At 40.3% G+C, this 21,029-nt stretch overlaps 1 protein-coding gene across 3 annotated transcripts in view; it reads left to right on the top strand.

Annotated features, from left to right (window-relative positions):
• The first annotated feature begins 17,587 nt into the window (after positions 1 to 17,587).
• The window catches only part of NR1H4 (nuclear receptor subfamily 1 group H member 4), a 47,809-nt gene continuing 44,367 nt past the window's right edge, over positions 17,588 to 21,029 (top strand). For all 3 annotated transcript variants that reach the window (XM_024751331.1, XM_024751328.1, XM_024751327.1), the window contains exon 1: positions 17,588 to 17,666. In XM_024751331.1, the coding sequence (XP_024607099.1) occupies positions 17,588 to 17,666 (79 nt within the window). The remainder of the gene's footprint in view (positions 17,667 to 21,029) is intronic.

The following is a 21,029-nucleotide window of genomic DNA, read 5'->3' as shown; positions in this document are numbered from 1 at the left end:
GCTCATCAGTGACAGAGCTGGGATTTGAACCCAGGTGGTAGGCTCCAGAGTCCGTGTCCTCAACCCATACCTTCCACTGCTGATGGAGAGAATGAGATCATAACACAGGCTCTCACCATCCAAGAAGAATTTGTCTGGGAGTCTTGCAGAGGCCTCTCGGGCAGCCCAGAGCTGCAGAGCCCAGTGAATGTCATGGCAAAGACTCTTCGAAGGGGCAAGGGGGAGTTTACAAGGGCTGGGCTCCCCCTCCTCCTTGTGAGAAAGGGTGTGGGTGGTGTGCTCAGTCTAGAGGGAGCCCACGGTGGGTAGGGAGTCTGAGCCTGCAGGACCTATACATGCTATTTAATAAGAGAAGTAAAAAACAGCTTTCCTAACAAATTTGACCGTAGGCCTTCCACTAACTTTACAATAGGGAACGTTGGCGCGGACACACACACACCCCATGTGTGTGCACAGGCTCACGACTTTGGAAAGTTATCATTTTCTCAGCTCACTCATTGATTCAATTAAAAAACAGTTATACAATACTTTGTCCACGAGGAGCACTGTGCTAAGACCAGGGGTTGATACAGAGGCAAGTCTGCTACTGTGCTTGTCCTCCAGAATTTGGTCTTGTCAAAGAGCTAAGTAGGTAACTATAGTGTACAAAGCCAGAGGAATTAAGGGACAATGAGAGAATTATAAATAAGGGATGAGGGGCGTTTGGTGGGCACCATAGGGGCAGATGAGAAACAGGGTTGGCTTCAGGGGGGACTCAGCATTTGAGATGGGTCTGTGGATATGAAAGGAAGGCTATTCAGGTAAAGGGAAGAGCATATGCAAAGGCATGGAGGGAGGAGAGCTTGACATAGGTGGGCAAGAGGTTGGGGTCTCTGAAGAGATAGGATGTGAGAAAATGCGATAGACTAGGGCTATCAGGGTGGTCAGGCTCAGTAGTTGTGGCTCACGGGCCTAGTTACTCTGCGGCATGTGGAATCTTCCCAGACCAGGGCTCGAACCTGTGTCCCCTGCATCGGCAGGCAGATTCTCAACCACTGCGCCACCAGGGAAGCCCTAGAGTATATTTTTTAGACCACGGGAATCCACTGGAGATTTTTGATTAGGAGACTGTCTACCAAGGTGCTGGGTACCTAGTGTGCAGATAACCAGTATTTGTTCAATTGATAAACAATAGTGCCTAAAATTTATTGGGTGCTCGCTGTATGCCAGGCACTTTTCTAAACATGTTGTGTATTTTAAACTATGCATGTAATTTTCACCACAGCATGTAAGATAGTTGCACTATTCCCATCTTATAGACAAAGAAACCAAGTCTCAGAGAGGCTGAGTGTCTTTCCCAAGGTTGCAACAAATGGGTAGGTATCTGACCAGAGCCCTACGCTTTACACTGCTGTGCAGTTTGGAAAACAGAAAAAGAAAAGGAGAGACGCGTTATGGGGCCAACCAACAGTGTTCTTTAGAAGGGAAGCTGCAGTAGGCCCAAATTAGCAGAGGAACACAGTGGGTTGGAAATAAGAGACAGTCCAAAGATAGAATCTACACGATTCTGTTATTACTTGTTATAGAAAGCCCGGGAGAGGGAAGGGTCAAAAAGGCTCAGAGTTGCTAACTTCAGTCCCTGGGAGGTGGTGGAGCTATTAAAAGCAATTGGAGAGAGGGAGAGAAGATGACGATTCAGTTTTAGATGATGTGTGTAGAGCTCTGGGTGCTAAGGACCCTAAAAAGCAGCCTACGGAGAAGTGTTTTAAAAGGCGAGCTTCAGGGCTCCCCTGCTTTGTCACAGTCCCTACCCAGGGGCTCTGGGAGTTCGTCCTGGGAATCTCGAGGCTGTCCCAAGGTTCCTTTCTATGTTTATATCATTTAGCAGGGGAAGGATTGTTAATGACTAATCTCTGTCCATGAGGAACAGAGCCAAGGCAGAGATGCGGCTGCTGGGTGGGAAGGCTGCCTGTGATCGGCCACAGCTCCTGCTGGAACTCCCTCCTCCTCACCCCACTGTCTCCTGGACTCGCCCCAATGCAAAATCAGATTCTGAGCATTTGTAGCAAAGTCACTGGGTTTTGGAGAGGAAGACTGGACTCAGAATCCTCCCAGGGCTTTGAAAGTTCAACGCCAACCTAAGACAATCCGAGTGAGTATCTAATTCCTCTGGGCTACGGTATCCATCTCAAGGCAGCAGAGGAGAAGTTGTCATTGGAAGCTTCTCTTTAGCATCAGGAAGTTTGGTCGATGAATGAATTCTAAGTTGGTAGAGTTCGATGTAAATCCTGATAATTTTTTTAAAAGTAAAAGAAACTCTTCAAAACAAAGAAGCAGAAGTTCATGGGTCAAAATTAATTGAAAAGTAAGCTGGTTTCCTTATTGAAAAATTACTTAGGAATATCTTTTTAACACTGTGGTTGCCCAGGAGAATCACTGGAGACCACAAATTTCGGAAATGTCTCTGTTCTGATTCCATAGGCAATTTCACCTGTGTAGCGTGCTGTGATTTATCAAGTCCTGATGTGAGTTGGGAAATATTACTAATGGCAGATGACTTCAGATCTAAGACTAGGATGACATTTAAGCTATGCTTTATTGAAATGAAATTCTTTCCTAGGAGGAGAGTAGGTTTAAAAAGCTTTCTCTTTTGACTTCTACTGTAAATGTTTCTATTGTTTTCCATTTCTTATATTAGTAGCAGATGGAAATATTAAAATAAGATGGAAAATGTTAGGAGGAACTTTACTATTAAAATTGTCCAAGGTCTGAATGTCAGATTCAGATAAGGCATCTCTTTGTCTGCTTACTGCCAAGGAAGTAGACAACTATTAGGGAAGCCTGGATCATTTCTCTTAACTGAGTTTTATTTAGAAGGGAGGGGATGGGGAAGGGGATGCAAATGACTCATGCTGGACTTTTTGTCTGAGAAACTCACCTGAGCTTTAAAGAAATCGGATAATGCCACTGATGCTGCCTTAGAACCACTCAGTGGTATCGACAAGAGAGATAGAGAAAGCCAACGCTGGGTTTTTAGCTGTGATTTTGTAAAATGATAGACGTCTTTATCTCCCCCACCCTCCAAATGGTGGACCTGTGCCATTTGCACCGTGAACTTATCTGTTTTGCTGAGAATGTTGCAATATGGCTGATGCAACTCCGAGTTAGCTGATAAAGTACTGGCCAGACTCTCTTGTCCTGAGACCCTTCGTCAGGATTTGCAGCATTGTTTTCCACCACACACCTCTGCCCTCTCCCCCAAGCTGGAGAAGGAAAGTAATGTAATCCCTGTCCTTCCTCTTATTTCCACACCTCCAAAATCTGGCCACATGTTCATGGAATACTCAATAGTTGTGCTTGGAAGGAAAAGAAAAGAACTGTGTATGTGCAAGAGTGTGTACCAACACGTCACAGGCTTTGCCTAAATAGCCTGTTTCCTTCTCACAATAACCCTGAATGGAAGTTCTTATACTCATTTTACAGATGAGGAAACTGAGGCTCAAAGAGAACAAGTAACCTGTCTCCGGTCACACAGTTAGGAAGTAGCAGGACCTGAATATGAGGGCAGGTCTTTCTGACTCCAAAGTCTTCTCCTTGCTACCCCAATATTGTTGGAGGCTAGGAGAACTTGAAATCTAGAATGATGGGAGAGCAGGTGAACCAGTCCACAAATGTCTCAGCTTGACAGGGGCGATTTGTTAAGAGCCAGCACAATTGTGAAGATTCCCAAAAGCTCTTAGGGTATTGTCTAATAACTATGCCGGGAGCAGAGGGAGTGGAGAGTTTTCAGCACTAACTCAAAGGTCAGTCTAGGAGAGCTGATTGGAGACTTCAGTTATCAGCATCTTAAAGACTTGGTGAGCCCTCCCTGGTTGTTGTGATCGGCTGCTTGTATTTCCCTTTTGGTGAATTTCCTCTTTATATCCTTTGCCAGTTTCTCCCTTGGATTGTTTATCTTTTCTGCTTTTATTTATAGGACTTATTTATATATTGTTTGTACTAATTTTTGGCTGTTATTTATGTTGTAAACATTTTCTCCTGGTTTGTTTCATATATTTAGTTTTGTTTATGGTGTCTTGATTTCTGTCTTCTTGATTTTAGTGTAGTCAAATTGATTCTTTTCCTATTTGTTTCTTGTTTAATGAGTCTTTCTCAGTCTCTAAATTCATAGAGATCATAAAGGTGTTTTCCTATATTTTCTCCCAATAATTTTTATCATTTTAAAAATCTCTGATCCACTTGAGACTTATTTTTCAAGAATGATACAAGATAGGACCCTTTAATGTTTTTCCCCCAAAGGAATAGTCCTTTTTCTTGACACTGTTTCTTGAATAGGCCATCCTTCCTCCACTGATTTGAGCTAAATCCACTCACTACAGCACAGAGGACAATGTATGGTCGCTCAGAACACAGCATGTTATTTTCCTCCCATGACCATCCCCACTGCATGCCTTTTGCTTAGTCTAATGCCTACTCCTTTGAGATTAAATTCAAGAACCAGCCCTCCACCCTCAGAAAGACTTCCCTTATTCTCTTAGTCACATCCATGCTTAACAACCACCAGTGATTCCCATTGAGAACACACCAGAACTCCTTGCCATAGTTGACAGGCCCTAGAGTAAATGTAATATTCTTAAGCAAGTGCTCTCTTTTTGAGACCCAATAGGACAAAAGACCACATGCCATACTGTTCATTTTGGGAGATGGTATCAGTTATCTAGTACTATGTAACAAGCCACCCCAAAAGTTAATGGCTTAAAATATAATGATTTATTATTTCTTATCATTCTGCGGGTTGGCTAGGTGGCTCTTTACTGGTTTTTCCTGGGCTCATTCACATAACTGATGCCAAATGGAGGGTCAAGCAGGTCTCACTCTCATGACTGGGGCCTTGATGCTGGCTGTCAGTGGGGCTAATGGGAACGGCCCAGTCTCTTTCTCCTAGAGTACTTCATTCCTGGCTTCATCCTGGCATGGTGGTCTCAAGACATCATTCCAAGAGGGTGAAAGCAGATGTCACAAGGTTCCCTTGAGGTTTACCCTCAGAAGTAGAAAAATTCTATTGGTCAAAGCAAGTCATCAAACAGCTCGTTCAAGGTTGGGAAAATAGACTTCACTTACTTATGAGAGGAATTGCAAAGTCAGCTTTTAGTTTGAGATGGCATTGCTCTCACTAAAGCAATTTGCTCAAACACTTTGTGGATTTCTTATGAGTCCTTCTGGGACTCACTCCATGCCTGGAAACTTATACCCATAATTTTTGTTTGTTTGTTTGTTTGAGACAGACTTTCTACTCTGGACATGTTAAACTACTGCGAAACAATGCTGTGAGATAATGCCCCGACATTCCTGGAAGTTCTTTTACCTGGATGAGAGGGTCTCCTAGGTACCTCCTTACTTTTTGTGAGCTCTTAGCAAAGGATCTTACAGCCGCACCCATGATTTGATATTTACCATGGAGTCATTTCTTACTTTGAGACTCTTATGCCAGATGGCGAGACCAAAAATGCAAAACAGTCTTATTTTTTGACCCAGCACATCCTGAACCTTTCATATTTACTCCAAATTCTGCTTTCAAAATGAACAGCTCCTTCCATAATCTATCTCTCTCTTCATTACCTTATCATGAACAGCTAAAAATACCTCCTGACACATTCACCATACTACTTGGAAATCTCCTTAATCTCAAACTGAGCCACAGAGTTACCTGGAGTTCAGTCGGCAAGAGGCTCTGCCACTCCTGAAACCAAACCAAACCAGAGAGAAACAAACAAACAAAACCCCACAGGTTCATTAGGAAATTTTGTATCTTCCAAGTTACCACATGTTGGACAGTTTTGCCAATTGTTTTGTGACTGCAAAATATGACCCATTCCTTTTCCAACTTCCTATAGTGATTTCCTCACCACTCTTCCAATTTTCACTATCCGTGTTCTCACTGCCCTTCCAGGCTCTGCCCACCTCCCAGTCCCCAAACCAAAGCCATATGTTTTAGCCTCCTTTTTGTTTTTTTTAAACAGCATCCCCCTTCTAAGTGCCAATTTCTGTAGCAATTATTTAGTTCTTTGTAACAGCTACCACAAAGCTTAGTGACTTAAAAGAGTAATGATTCATTAATTCTCATATTTCAGCAGATCAGCTGCTCTGCTGGTTTTGCCTGGGCTCACTCATGGGACTCTTTCTGATGGACGATCAAATGGAACAGAAGGTCCAAGGTGGACTCACTCATGTCTGGAGTCTTGGTGTGGCTGTCAACTGGGACAGTTTGGGTAGCTGACTTCTCTCTCCATTAGGTTTTGTATCTGGGGTGTCTAGTTGTATTGATTTTTCCCCCTAAATATGTTATTTTAATAAATATCTCATGAATGAGTTTGAAGTTTCAAAAAAAAAAAAAAATGCTGCCCTGAGACTGTCATTGTAGCGTGACAGTCTCAGGGCAGCATTCCTAGACTGAGAGAACAGAAGCTGCAAGGCCTCTTAAGACCTAGCTCAGAAGTCTCACAACATCACTTCCACCATTCTATTGGTCAAGGAAGTCACCAGACCTGTTCAAGGGCTTGGGAAATAGCCTTCACCTATCGATGGGTAGTGGCAAACTCTCATTGCAAAAGGGCACATGGAATGGAAGAAGTTGTGGTGGCCGCTTTTGCAAATAATTTATGTAAATAATAGTCATAAAATTTCAGAAGATCTAATGAATTATTTGAAAAAAGATGATAGGTCAGTCATGGGGAAAGTATAACTTTTTCCAAATTCTTGACCATTTTGACTACAGCAGATAATGGGGAAAAACTTTCCTGACTATGAATGTTAAGAAGATAAAAAAACTACTCCTGGTAGTTCTCAAGGAAGAGAAATTAACAAAAGGAGATTTGGGAGGATTATTAAAACTATTTCCTGGGTGGTCAATTCACTTATAAAATGTGCGGGGCTCACTGCTTAAGAGATTTCCAACAAGAATAAATTCAGTTCACTAATTAGGGCTACATTGTGGGGAAGCAGCCTTAGCTGTCAGGTTTTTTGTGTGATTAAAAAAAATAATAAGGCCTTCTTCAGCTCTTAGGTGCGCTGTCCTTCTACATCTCTATTTACTATTGATCCTATGGCTAAACAAGACTGATTCTAAAAATGGGTATCTAGTAAGGTATATTATTCATTCATTTATGTACTTAGTTATTCACTTAGCCATTTATTCATTCAATCAATAAGTATTAACTCTGTATCTAATATGTACTTGGCAGTGGGCTAGGAACTGGAGATCCAGAGTGAGCTCTCCTGGAGCTGATGGTCCAATGGGGAGACAGACAGCCAAATCACCAAAAAAACAAAGGGAGAATTACAACGGAACACACACTCGAAGAGGTGCCCAGTGCTATGAAAGTCTTGCTGGAGTCTTGACCGCTAGTGCTAGCCAAGAAGGCTGAGAAGCAAGGGGACTTGAGTGAGACAAATGAGTTGCCTAGGGTACAAAATGTAAGCAACCCTTACTTTCAGGTTCATGGCCCTGGGGGCCTCTACTGCAAGTGCTTCTTTTACATCTAGTTAAAAATAAAGGTCAGCCACTCTTTGTGCCCCATTGTGTAACCTCCAGAGCACAGAAGCGCAAAAAGCTGTAGAGGTCTGTTGGGTTAAAAGCATTTTTATTGTACATCACCTGAAGGAAGTATGCCTTTAAATGGAGACTTCAGAAACAGCAAAAGAAGTTTGAAAAGAAACAAAATAACGTAACAGGCAAACCCTGGAGAGTCTTACTTAATTGTGCATGTGATCAGCTAATGTGGAAATGCTTTAGGCAGACGTGACCTTGCAGAAATGCCAATTCACCCTCACTAGGCGTTGGTGAGCAGTTAGTGACAGTCTCAGTGGGAGCATTGTGTGAGAAAGCATGAATTTAGAGTTAGATGGTGGGTTTACATCCCTACTCTGCTTCTTACTAGTGGCATGACCTTGGAAAAGATGCTTAATCTCTTTGAGCCTCAGTTTTCTCAGTTATAATGTGTGTATATTAATACCTGCTTAGTTTATTATAGATTAAATGAGATAACATAGCATGAAAGCTGCCACATAGTAAGCACTCATAAAATGGTAGATATTATTTTAATCTATGATAAGTTTACTATGATAGCAGTAAAGGCCATCTAGTTCCTATAGGGCACCACCCTCAGAATAATGTGATCACAATGACCATATTGTTTGGAGGACATCATGTCTGACACGTGGTCACTACTGGCCACACGTTGTCCTTTAAATCTCTCTGCACTTCAGAAAGGATCTATTTTCTTAAATCTGTATTTTTGCCCTGTAAAAAACTATTGGGTTGGCCAAAAATTTCATAACATCATACAGAAAACCCGAATGAACTTTTGGGCCATCCCGATACTTCAGTTTGATTGCTTCTGGGAAGACCAAATCCCTGGAAAGATAAAACCTTTTTTTCTAGAGCTCCTTTCTCTTTTCCCCTAGGAACATTCTTCCAGCCTTGGGCTGAATCCAGGGCTTCCCCTGGGCATGAAATTATGATGGCTAGAAATAGTTTACTTTTCTCCTGCCCTTTATGAATGGACTACATAGATATCCAACAAAATGTATGCTTTGCCACCAACAACTGGGTTCATCTGAGAAAAATGTCACCAAGGATGGTGACTTTGGGCGTGGAGAGGTCATAGGGTACCAGCGCAAGTAACTGGTTTTTATCTTCATCTTCTGAGAGCTGAGATTCTTCAAAATCAGAGTCAAGGCTATTTAATTGGAGCAAGGTCTTTCCAAGGTCTCTTGGAAATGGTTTGTGCTAAATCAGAGGAACTCCATACACCATGAACTCCCTGTGACACACAGTATCTAAACAAGTACAAATTGATAACCAGAGAGTAGGAGTCCAGGCTACCAGTCACTCTGTGTCTTATCACATTAAAAACAAACAGTGCTTACCACTTCTGAAATTAATCCTGGGTCTTAAGTTATGGCTTACATTACACCATAGTACAAATAAACAAAAGTAAAATAAACATTTTGTCCCTGCTTCCACGCATACTCAAGGCTTAAACTTCATATCATCAGCCTGCTTTCTCTCCTTCCTCCTCCTCTTTGTATACGGTACTCAGGTCTCTTCCTTTCCATCTCTACAGAAACCACCCTGCTATGCACCTAATCATCTCACTTCCTGAATGAGAATTTCCTGAATCTTCCTCCTCTTTCACTGCTTGCCCTCCTCATCCTGCCTTCTCGTAAGAGTAATCTTCTTGAACATAGATTTCATTGTGCCACTCAAAATTTCCAACAGCACCTCACTGACCACAGTTTGAGTCCCCAGACATTTTATGGGAAGGAAGTACTTCCTCTTCAAAGCCTCAAGAGTGTGTGTGTGTGTGTGTGTGTGTGTGTGTGTGTGTGTGTGTGTGTAAGAGTATGGAAGAAACAGAGAATCCCTGTAGGAGTTTGCATATCTTTATAGATGAGGAATATTTTCACATATAGAATTTCATTCAATCTTTTTTATTATGAAATATTTCCAACATGCAAAACTAATATCATCAGCTTCGTTGTAATTACCCCCTAGTTTAAGGAGAGCATTACAGATGCTATGGAAATTCCCTGTGTACCTGCCCAGTCATTCTGGACCACTGTTCTGAATGTGGGTTCAACACTTCCATGCATGTCTCTCTAGGTTAGACAGGGATCACAAGCTTTTTTTTTTTTTTTTAAATTATTATTTATTTATTTGTTTAATTTATTTTTGGCTGTGTCAGGATTTAGTTGCTGCACGCAGGATCTAGGTTGAGGCATGCAGGATCTTTCGTTGTGGTGTGCGGGCTTCTCTCTAGTTGTGGCGCACAGGTTTTCTTTAGTTGTGGCGCACAGGCTTCAGGGCGCATGGGCTCTGTAGCTGCGGTGTGCAGGCTTAGTTGCCCCGCGGTATGTGGGATCTTAGTTCCCTGGCCAGGGACCGAACCCCCGTCCCCTGCATTGGAAGGCAGATTCTTTACCACTGGACCACCAGGGAAGTCCCACAAGCTTTTTCTATAAAGGCCACAGAGTGAACATTTTAGGCTTTGCAGACCACGTGGACTGTGTTGCAACTACCTAACTCTGCCATTGTTGTGTGAAAACAGCCATAGACAATATGTAAGCAAAAGGGCAAATTTGGTTCTGGGTGGGCTGGATTTGGCCTGTGGATCATAGTTTGCTGACCCTTGCATTAGGGTGTCAGTAGTAATATGTAGCATTGTTTTGCATATCTTTAAATTTATATACATTTTATCAAACTGTCTGTATTATTCTGCAACCTGATTCTTTTGCTCAATATGAAGTTTCTCAGTTTATCCATATGAATACTTAGTTCATTCATTTTAAGTGCTGTATAGCACTTACGAATATAATATACTTACAGCATAATGCATGTATTATTTCTTTATTGTACCCAACTTCTTGTTGATTGACATTTATGATGTTTCCAGCTTTTTACTATTGGAAACAATGCAGTAAAAATTTTGTACATGTCACCCTATATATATGAACACTTATGAAGTGTTACCTTTTAATCTTTACAGCAGTCCTATTATTTAGACTTTTAAACATGCAGCTGAGGCTCAGGGTGTAGTATGGGGGCAGGGTGTTAAGTGAATAGTTGCAGGTCATACGTGACGCTATGAAAGGTCAACACTGGTTCTCCATTCTAATGTTCCTTGTTTAAAAAAAATGTTATTGAAGTATAGTTGATTTACAATGTTGTGTTAATTTCTTCTATACAGCAAAGTGACTCAGTTACACACACACACACACACACACACACACACACACACACACACACATATTCTTTTTCATATTCTTTTCCATTATGGTTTGTCACAGGATATTGAATATAGTTCCCTGTGCTGTATAGTAGGACCTTGTTGTTAATCCATTCTATATAAATAGTTTGCCTCTGCTAATCCCAAATTCCCATTCTTTCCCTCTCCTTTCTAATCTTCTCATTGCCTCCCCACCCCGAATTTTTTTGGGCCGCGCCATGTGACATGTGGGATCTTAGTTCCCCGATCAGGGGTTGAACCTGCACCTCCTGCATTGGAAATGCGGAGTCTTAACCACTGGACCACCAGGGAAGTCCCATGCTTCATCCCCCTTGACATCTGTACTAGATCACAGCTATTATTTCTGTGTATGCATAACACTGCTAGCTGCGATGGGGGGTACAAAAGTAATGTAAGCTATGATTCCTGCCTTCTAGGAGTTTACAATATAGTGGAGAAGACAACAGATGCAGTTAAATCATTAATGACCACATGAGGAGGGGGAAGATAAATGACAGGGGATGCGTCCATGGAGAAGTTGGGAAATAAATGGAAAAATAATCTACAAAATTGAGAGTTATAAAAATATATTTGAATAAATGGAGATACACCTTGCCCCTGAAAGGCAAAACTGAATGTTATAAAGATATAAATCTTCCTACCTAAATATATAGGGGTTTGGTACCATATCAAACTCCCAAAGAAACTTTTTTTTTTAATGTGATACAAGATGTAATAGTTTATCACAGAGAATGAGAAGGTGAGAATACCTTAGAAAATGTTGAAAAAGAATGAACAATAACAGGAAAACATGATGTTGAAACAGATGTAACTGTATGATCAATGGAAAACTAAATTCAGTCTCAATAAAAGAAAAATTATAAATCAATGGGAAAGGGGAAAAGTATTCAACAAGCAATTCTGACAAAATTCACCCTGTACTAAAAACTAAAAATAAGGGGCTTCCCTGGTGGCGCAGTGGTTGAGAGTCCGCCTGCCGATGCAGGGGACACGGGTTCATGCCCCGGTCCGAGAAGATCCCACATGCCGCAGAGCGGCTGAGCCCGTGAGCCCGTGAGCCCGTGAGCCGTGGTCGCTGAGCCTGCGCGTCCGGAGCCTGTGCTCCGCAACGGGACAGGCCACAGCAGTGAGAGGCCCGCGTACCGAAAAAAAAAAAACTAAAAATAAAAAGCAATAAAAGTAAGCTTAAAAAAAATCTAATATATTTAACTACATACAATGCAAATCTTTTCAAGTAAAGATAATTGAAAGACAAATGAAAATGTTTGTAGTAAATATACCAGAATGCTAATACATTCAATATACAAAGAACTCCTCTAAGTCAATTAAAAAAAAAGAACACTTCCATAGAAAAATGGCAAAGAACATAAAAAATGGAAAGAAACTATCACATCTAGACAATATAAATTTTTTTTTCAATTTCACTCATATTCAAGGAAATGCAATTTAATACAGTGAGATAGGATTTGTCACTGGCAAATTAGAAAAGATTGTTGAAAGTGGGAGTAGGTAATGCCAATGAAGTTGTGATGAGACAGGCACTCTTATCCACTGCTGGTGGGAGTGTAAATTGGAACGAAATTACAGAATGCCACCTGACATTTTGTAAATGCTTTTCTGTATTGTCTGAATTTTCTGCAATGACCCTTTTATTTAAAAAACACTTTCATTTGGAAAATAAATTTTAACAAATTTTCAGGAAAACAGTGCATGATGTTAGAGAAGGTATTTTTCTTTATCTGCTCTGATTCCAAACTTAATACTTTGTGTGTTAACACATACATGAATTCACCTGAATAGAAATGATGGCTTCCTGCTAGCTGGGCTTTTATTACTAACTCCAGAGAATTCTTAGGCTCTCTGTCTGCAGTTGCTCAAAGTTCATTATTTAATCAGAACCTTTACCTGTATTTCTATGAAGGTGTTCTTCCCCTAGTGCGTGTGCTCTGTCAGTGCTGGCTAGGGCTGTTGCCCAACAATCCTGTCTTCTGTCTGCATGCTTTTTCCTCCATACCAAACTGCTTTCTCCACTCGTGCTGTGACATGGGAGAGAGTGAACCACCCTATTTGCAGAGAAAGTCTAATAAGCATTAATAATAACAGCTAATAATAAACTTAATCCAGAAAAATTTTTATCTAAACACTTAAAATCTTAAAGTCATTAGAAATTTTTAAAATCCAAATTTATATACAAAATATAGTCATAGAAAAGTATGATAGAATGATCAATAATAGACATTCAACCATTAAAATGTGCTACATTAGGGTAAAATTCTGCAGTGAAGTGGAATGAAATGGGAACTCAAAAAAGGACAGGAATGGTTAAAAAATTTTCCAAATTTTAAAGAACATTTTCTTGTATTTCTTAGAAGGATGAAGAAGGATATTAAGTTGCTGTGGTATTTAGATTTAATTGAATAGATCTGAGTAATGTAATGACATGTAAAAATGCCAATTTTTGCAATATGTCAGAAATTACATTTTTTGCAACTATTTTATTTTTCAGTGAAAAACTTTAGATGTCAACCCAAAAATGTGTTGAGGGAGCATAGTGTTTTTTTTTTTGAGCATAGTGTTTTTTAAAACTTCGTTTAGGGGGGAAACAAAAAAAATTCAAAGGCCACTAGAGTACAGAATACCCATTGCTTATTCTGAACCTATAAAATGACTCCTTATATGAAAGGGAGGATTCAAAGGGGAAAAAAAGACTCCAGAGCTAAGATCTTCCTTAGAACTTGCAGGGCGTTATTCTCCTATTGCATTTCTTCCCCTAAAAAGAGGGTGAAGAGTATTAGAGAAAAGACACAGAAGTAACCCTCATGAAAGAAATAACATAAGTGGAAACGCTTGCCAAATGCTTGGGACATAGTAGGTGCTCATTTAAATCACGTAAGGCAATTAAGGCTAAAGCTGCCAAACCCAGGAAGGAGTTGTTAAGAGGTAAAGAAGACCCTACTATCATGGGATGTATACAATTAAGTTGATTTATATCTCCAAGGTACTCATTACAGTTATTCATAGTTTACCTATGATGTTACTTTGATTTTTTTTAAAATTTCTTCTGTTATTTGTTTAAGGCAGGAATTAAACTTTTTCTGCAAAGGCTAGATGGTAAATCTTGGCTTTATGGGTCATACAGTGTGTGTTGCAACTACTCAACTCTGCCACTGAGAAAGAAGCCATAGATAGTCCAGAAACAAATGGATGTGGCTGTGGGCCAATAAAACTTTATTTATAAACACTTAAATGTGAATTTCATGTAATTTTCACATGTCATGAAATATTTTTCTTCTGATTTTTTCCCAACTATTTGAAAATGTAAAACCATTCTTAGCTCACAGGCTTTACAAAACCAGGTGGCGGGGCCAGCTTTGGCCTGCGGGCAATAGTGTGCCAGACTCCAGTTTGAGGTATGGGGCCCTTTATGCTAAGAGAAGGCATAGTATCAGAAGGATACACAAGAAACCAGCTATGGTGGTTGGTAAGGGAAATGCATGACAGAGCTAAAAGGAAGACTTATTTTTCAGTGTACTGTTTGAATTGCTTACCATGTGCTTTTGTTACCATTTCAAAAATGAAAGAGTTTCCTTTTTATTAAACCCCTTCAGGAATCATAAACCAACAGACCTGATTTGAGCAGACTCGGTCAACTGTCTGGATTCTGGAGGGCTTTTTGTTATTGGCTAATCAGGGGCACCCACGTAGGGGATCTCCAGCCAGGGGTAATAACCCAAATGATGCAGAATTAGGAGAATTGGACTTTCATTCAGGCGAGAAACTGGTACATTTTGTCCCTTTTGCCAATAGGAGAATGAAATCCTAGTCTTGTGCCATTTCTCCAGGAAGAGCATGCCGAGTGTCAGAGAGTTTGGCAGAACTAAGCAGTAGAAACAATTAATACAGATCATTTGACTGAGCCAACATTTCTTAGGGGCCTATTGTGTGCTAGGTACTTGAATTAAAGATGCCAAGTTTATATGAATATATAGAGGAAATATGAATATATAGAGGAAAATATAAGAATCCAGAATGAAAATGAGCATACATGGAAAATACTAGAGAGTTCTAATGTGCTGTGGAAGTATGGGGGAGCTTGGTGACCAGGATGGAAAGTTAAAAAAGACAAATGTGAGAAAAAGCACAGAGGGAAACCCAAAGTAAGAGTCACAGAGCTGAAATCTCCTATTGTTTTTTAAAGACCAGAGCAAATATGTCTTAAATGACAGAGGGTAACTTTGGATTGAATATTAGGAAAAATTCCTGACTTTGCTCATTTGTGGATTCCTGGAAATTATCATTATGGGAAACTGTTGAAATTTCTACTCCAAAGATAAGGGTAACTATTTAAAACAATAATTGCCTAAATTTGGGGGGAGCTTTTCAACCTACTTATTATATGATATGCAGACACATATACACAATTGTTATACATAATTCATATATATATTAAAATATACACATTGAATAGATACCTATACAATTCATATGCACATCGTGAAAGTTGCATTTCCCTAGTTCTCAGCTAGCTTGTGAGTATGAATGAGGTCCCATCAATAGTGACAACTGAACTTTTACTGGCTTTCCTCAGGACCTCCAGTTCCCTATCAGAGGCCTCCTCCCCCTGCAGGTATTTCAGGAATGCCCTGAGGTCTCTTTATGTTTTTTCATAATCAAGTCTACTCTGGCCACTTCCTCCACTACTTTTGGTGTCCATGGGGGAGAGCAGTGCCCAACCAGTGGTCACGGTTCCTCTGCTGGGCACATCTCCACAGGTTATGGTGATATCTGGCGTGGTTCTGCTGTTTCACAGTTGCCCCAGAAAGGCCTGGAGTCCTCTTGGAGTCAAAGCTCCACTGTGATACATGGCAGAGTTGTTTGAGGGTGAGGGTGGAGTTGAAATGAACTCTCTCCTACTTGTTGCATTCTTTTGGAAGATCTATCTTACACTTCAGTACTTCCAGACTCATATTTATTTATAGCCCTTTCCCTTCTCATCTCAGGGTGGCAAGCAGGCCTCTTGAATCTAATTTGGGTTGGTCAGACATTGTGCCACATTGAAAATTACACATTCCTCTAAGGACTGAGGCTTTACTTTGAGGTGAAGATCATGGTTCCTGGTTCCTTCTGATTTTAGGATGGGTTTTCTCCTAAAAAGCCCCTTGGCTTACTGGACAGTAGACTTTGGTAGGGCCAGGCCACTGGTTACCAGATGGACCCAGATGTGTCTGCATTCCCACAGTGGACACAGCTTGTATCGTTTCACAGGAGCTGCTCTCTCTCTCATTTCTTCAACTTCTCTGGTGTATTCAGATGTGACCTAGTATTGCCTACCTTTAAAAATTGCCCTCAAAACCATATTTTCCTCCAGCTACTTCTCTACCTCAACTCCTTTTCACACCCAGCCTCTCCCCATCAGAGCATCCTCATCTTTGCCTTCATCAACAGCTTTTAAGTTAATACGTAATCATCTATGTATTCCTGTGACTGTTTTTTAATGTGTTTATTCCTCATTAAGCTTGATGTCATAGATTTTGGATGATTTTTTTTTTCCTTTAACCATTTTATTTCCAAAGATCCAACACAGAGGTTAGTTCAGAGTAAGTCCTCAATAAATATTTGTTGAAAACATGAATAAATGAATGAACGCAGCAAATGTAGCCTGGTGTACTACCTTACCATCAGCCAGATGTCTGCTTGAGCTGGAACATTTTGCTGAGTGAGGGAGAAAGAAATAGAGACATGAATAGTAGGGAAGTTCTAATGAAATAAATATTTGTCCAACAAAAACCCTGTATTCTCTTTCTGAGTAGCAAGTATAAGTAGGTATTTGTAAACGAAATGATTTCTTGGTGGAGATAGGATGAAAGGTTTAGAAAATCATCCTCAGAAAACAGCCTTGGAGAAAAGTTCTGATAGCATACATTTTCATTATTCAAATTTTCTCATTACTTTTTCAGGGAGGTAGGAGACATTGGAAGGAAGGAAGGAAAGAAGGAAGGAAGGAAGGAAGGAAAGAAGAAAACAAGACCTAGAGAAGTGCCTAGAGGTGAACACTGCATATCTTGGATTTTTGGATGCATTCTGGACATCTCCTCAGGATGAAACTTCAGACATTTTGGTGAGATTTACCACTTTTTTTTTTTTTTTACCATAACTTCTTTTACCCTAGTTAAATATATGACCAAGTAGACCATGAGAGTGAAAATGCAAGCCCCTGAAATTTTCTCTAAAAGGCTAAATTAAAGATGATCTTGGGTGAACACTTTTTGAATTTTTTATCTGCTAATATGATGCCTACTCGACTTAAGAAAGAAGGAAGGAAGGAAGTTGTCTTGAACCACTTTTGTGTCTTTGCAAAGACCTGTTCAACTTTAGAATAAAATTTAAGATAATAAATCATCAATTCATCCCATTTTAATCAAGGCTTTTATATCTGTTTCTGTTTTTTCTACATGTAAAAGAAATAAAGACATAACTAAAATATCATCATATCTTGCCCAAATCTCCCAAGTGCTGAAACAAATGAAAACATATGGTGTTTTCCCACTTAGATATTTGGAAATCCAAATGAGGTGTAAAAATGGTAAATGTTGAGGAAAGATATGTACAGAAAAGCTATGATAAAATGTCTACAAAGGGAGCCACATGTGCTTTTTAAAATTAGCTTGCTCTCTCTCTCTCCCTCTCTTTCATAATCACCTCCCTACCCTTCCCAAACACTCTATGTATTTATTTACCTTTCAGGGGATTTTTTTGAAGACCACCATAACGAAGATACATTCTCAAACAGAAAAGTTTGAATGGGATCAAAAATGAATCTCATTGAACACTCCCACTTACCTGCCACAGATGAATTTTCTCTTTCTGACAATTTATTTGGTAAGTTGTCAAGTTCATTTGAATATTAGTAAAAACAAACTGCAATTTGGACATACATAAGAAAAAAAACCTGACTAAGTCCAACAGAGAGTCCAGAACATTTTTTTGTTCCTTCTAAGTACTCAATAGATGTTGGCTGCTATGCAAGGTTAGAGGTAAATCGGACCTTGGATTCATTGAATCTAATGATCTTCTGTTTTATAGATGAAGACTGCAAGACTCAGAGTGCTTTGTGACTTGGCCAAGGCCATGAGGCTAGGTAATTAACAGAGCTGGGAGTAGAAATGCATTCTTGTTCTAGGGCTAATTCTAGTATTATTATAGCCTGTACTAAATTATGAAATCATGATTCTTATGGTTTAATATTATACCTATTAAAGTCTGAAGTTACTTAGGTTATAGCTCTGCGATAGGTTTCCTTTCCAGCATTCTTCTGGTGCTGGGGGAAAAATGGCACAGTGTCAGGATTAGTCATTTAAGATGGATTGAGGACAAATTGTACTAAGTTGTTTTCAGTAGATCTGTAACTAGATGATACCATAAAATGATCTATTGCTCCACTTTATGCATTTATAAAATAACATCTCATTATAAAGAGTCTGAATTGAGAACATCAGCAAAATGCCGGCAGGGGCAATATCTTGGGTGGGGCAGGGCAGCTTTCTGCCACGCTTAAAATAATTCCCTTCTGCATTATAACTCTGCTGGGAGGCTTGGATGCTCCAGGTTTTTCACTCTATATTAATATATCAACCATGATTGATGATGATAGTGAAAATGCAAACACTTGAAATTCACAAAATTCGATGTGTTAAGACACGATCCCCTATTTGGTTGCAGAAAGCCCTGGGAGACATTAATCAATAGCTTATACGATTACCTACCAGTCATTAGCTTTAGTGTGCAATGATTTATCAGGTCATTTCCAAGGAGGGGTCATTATTTTATTATATTGTTACATGTCTACCAGCCGCCATTCAGTATAAGAGTATCTAAGGACAGTGACTGTATTTTATCAATCCTAGTATGTACTTGATAAATAAGAATCAAATAATAAATAATAGAGGGAAGGAGAAAAGAGGTTTAGGGGGAAAAGAGACGTTTATCAGTAACTCTCAGAGAGATCAAAGGCAGTAGTTATTATTTATGCAATGCTAGTTCTCAGACATACTTGCTACATCTTATTCCTTCCAGTTGGCTTCTCTTCATCCCGTGGATACAGTCAAGGGCAGTGGGACACCTACCTCCTGTCTGGACACTTGACCATTTGCTCCTGGCCTACCCTTCTATGGGTCCTTAAAAAAAAATCAATGTATGGACATCTTTATAATTTGTGACCTACCCATCAGAACTCACAGGATGATTAGGACTGTAGGTGCATATCACAGAGTAAAGAAAATTACTCTTGAGATGATTTTTTTCACATATAAACTCCATTTCCTGCTCTGAAATTTTACAACTGCATGTGGATGGCTACAATTTCTTCCAACCAGACATTGAACACTGACCATATGCTGGATGTTAGAATAAAACAGGGAAGAAGACAGGAAAAGAAACAGGCAAAGGAATGAGTAAATGAAATAATATCAGGTAGTGGTAAGTGCTATGGAAACAACAAAGCAGGGTGATGTCATAGTGTCTGGAAGAATGAGACTGCTGTAACCGGTGTGGTCAGGGGAGGCCTCTGGGGAGTTGACAACTGAGCCGAGAAAGACAGAGCCAAAAAGAACATTCTAGGTGGAAGAAATAGCAAATGCAAAGGCCCAATGTCTAGAATGACTTGGAAGGGCCTTGTCTTCTCATTTTTATTTAGGCAAGTCGAAAGAGTCTAGAGAACTGGCTCTGGACCCCATATTTCCATTAATCAGCGCTGGTAAAAGGAGATTATTAGGCTGGGAATTCTAGGACAACCTAGAATTAGCACTTGAGTCCACAAATTGCTACAGTTTTTGTGTCAGGAAGTGGCGATTTGGACCCAGTGGTACTCACCTGACATGACATGACTTTCAAGGTGGTCCTGGGCATGGTCCCCCTTCCTGCAGGTTACTCTAAATGCCATAATTAAATCCCAAGACACTGGGATTTAATTTAAGACATTGAGAAGGTGACATAAAGATTACTCAACAAATACTGATGGGCACTCACTAATGGGCAGTGGAGACACTAATGACCTCTTGAGTGAGGCCTTTCAGCTGCTTCTAGAGAGGGCTGTGGACCCCTCACTCTCTAAAGGCTTTGCTCAAGAAGGGGAAGCATCTCCACCCATATAAATGGTTACCCTGAAAAGCAGAGTCTGAGGCAATGACTTGTGTGCAGACAGTTTATGTGAGAGGTCATCCCAGGGAGCAGAAGCAAAGGACTGGGGTGATGAGACAGGGAAGGAGGGAAAACCAAGACGAGATGAATTATGAAGATCGCTGCTGTGGGCGATTCCACTGGGAGAAGCCGAAAGAATTGTCCACTGAGGCACCGGGCATGGGGGCAGTTATTAACCGACCTCTAGCTCCCGTTGGTTGAGGGTCGCCCTTGGGGGCATTAACTTCCCTGCACTTCTGGGCTGTGCTTCTGCTGCTCCCAATGGAATCAAGCCAGCTGGTCTCCTGTGGCATTGGAGAAGCTCTGGGAAGAAAGCAAAGAGATGTGCAGCAGAGTGCCAATGTGAAGTGAGTCTGAGCTTGCACGTGATTATCTGCTACAGCTGCAGCTGAAATGAGAGGTGGGTCCAAGGATGTGCGTCATCACCAGAGGGGCTGCCACACGGTATTAATGTGATTTCCCCCCAAAATCAATTGGAATGTTTAAAGGAAAGCTAAGATGGGTGGGGTGGTAGGTGAGGGGAAAAGGTGGAGATTTGCTCTATAGCTCTGTTTTCTTAGGCTGGCCCTTGTAGAAAAGAAGGAAAGAAACTTAGAATAGAATTACGGAGATGGGGCTGGAGTCACCTTGTGAGGTCCTTTAACTTATTCTGCTGACACACATCCCTAACAAATCCAGATGGGAATCTAGTTCATTGGTAACTCAATCCACATGCAGAATGCAGGATGGAAGGACATGGTGACCTAAGAGAGACAAGTCTGCTTTCCTTTGGGAGATCCTGAGAGCCAGGAAACTTGGTCAAAGATTAATTTAGTGGGTTAATAAAGGCTTCTCTGATGAATGAAGAAGGCAGGGTCTTATGCAATTAGTGCGTAATAAAAGGTAATAATGACAAAGTCCACAGCTTCCCGTGGTTTAACATAGTGAATAGGTAGAATGTGGCATGTTAATTAAAATCTGTGTATCCTTTTAGCAAATTGTGGTTTAAGAACTAAAAAAAAAAAAAAAAAAAAAAAAAAAATTTTAAAACCTCAAAAAAAAGAAAAA

This window comes from Neophocaena asiaeorientalis, unplaced genomic scaffold (genome assembly GCF_003031525.2).
Source record: "Neophocaena asiaeorientalis asiaeorientalis breed wild unplaced genomic scaffold, Neophocaena_asiaeorientalis_V1.1 scaffold318, whole genome shotgun sequence".
NCBI lineage: Eukaryota > Metazoa > Chordata > Mammalia > Artiodactyla > Phocoenidae > Neophocaena > Neophocaena asiaeorientalis.
Note: the sequence above shows the minus strand (reverse complement) of the source record. Positions and strands in the feature narration are given on the sequence as shown.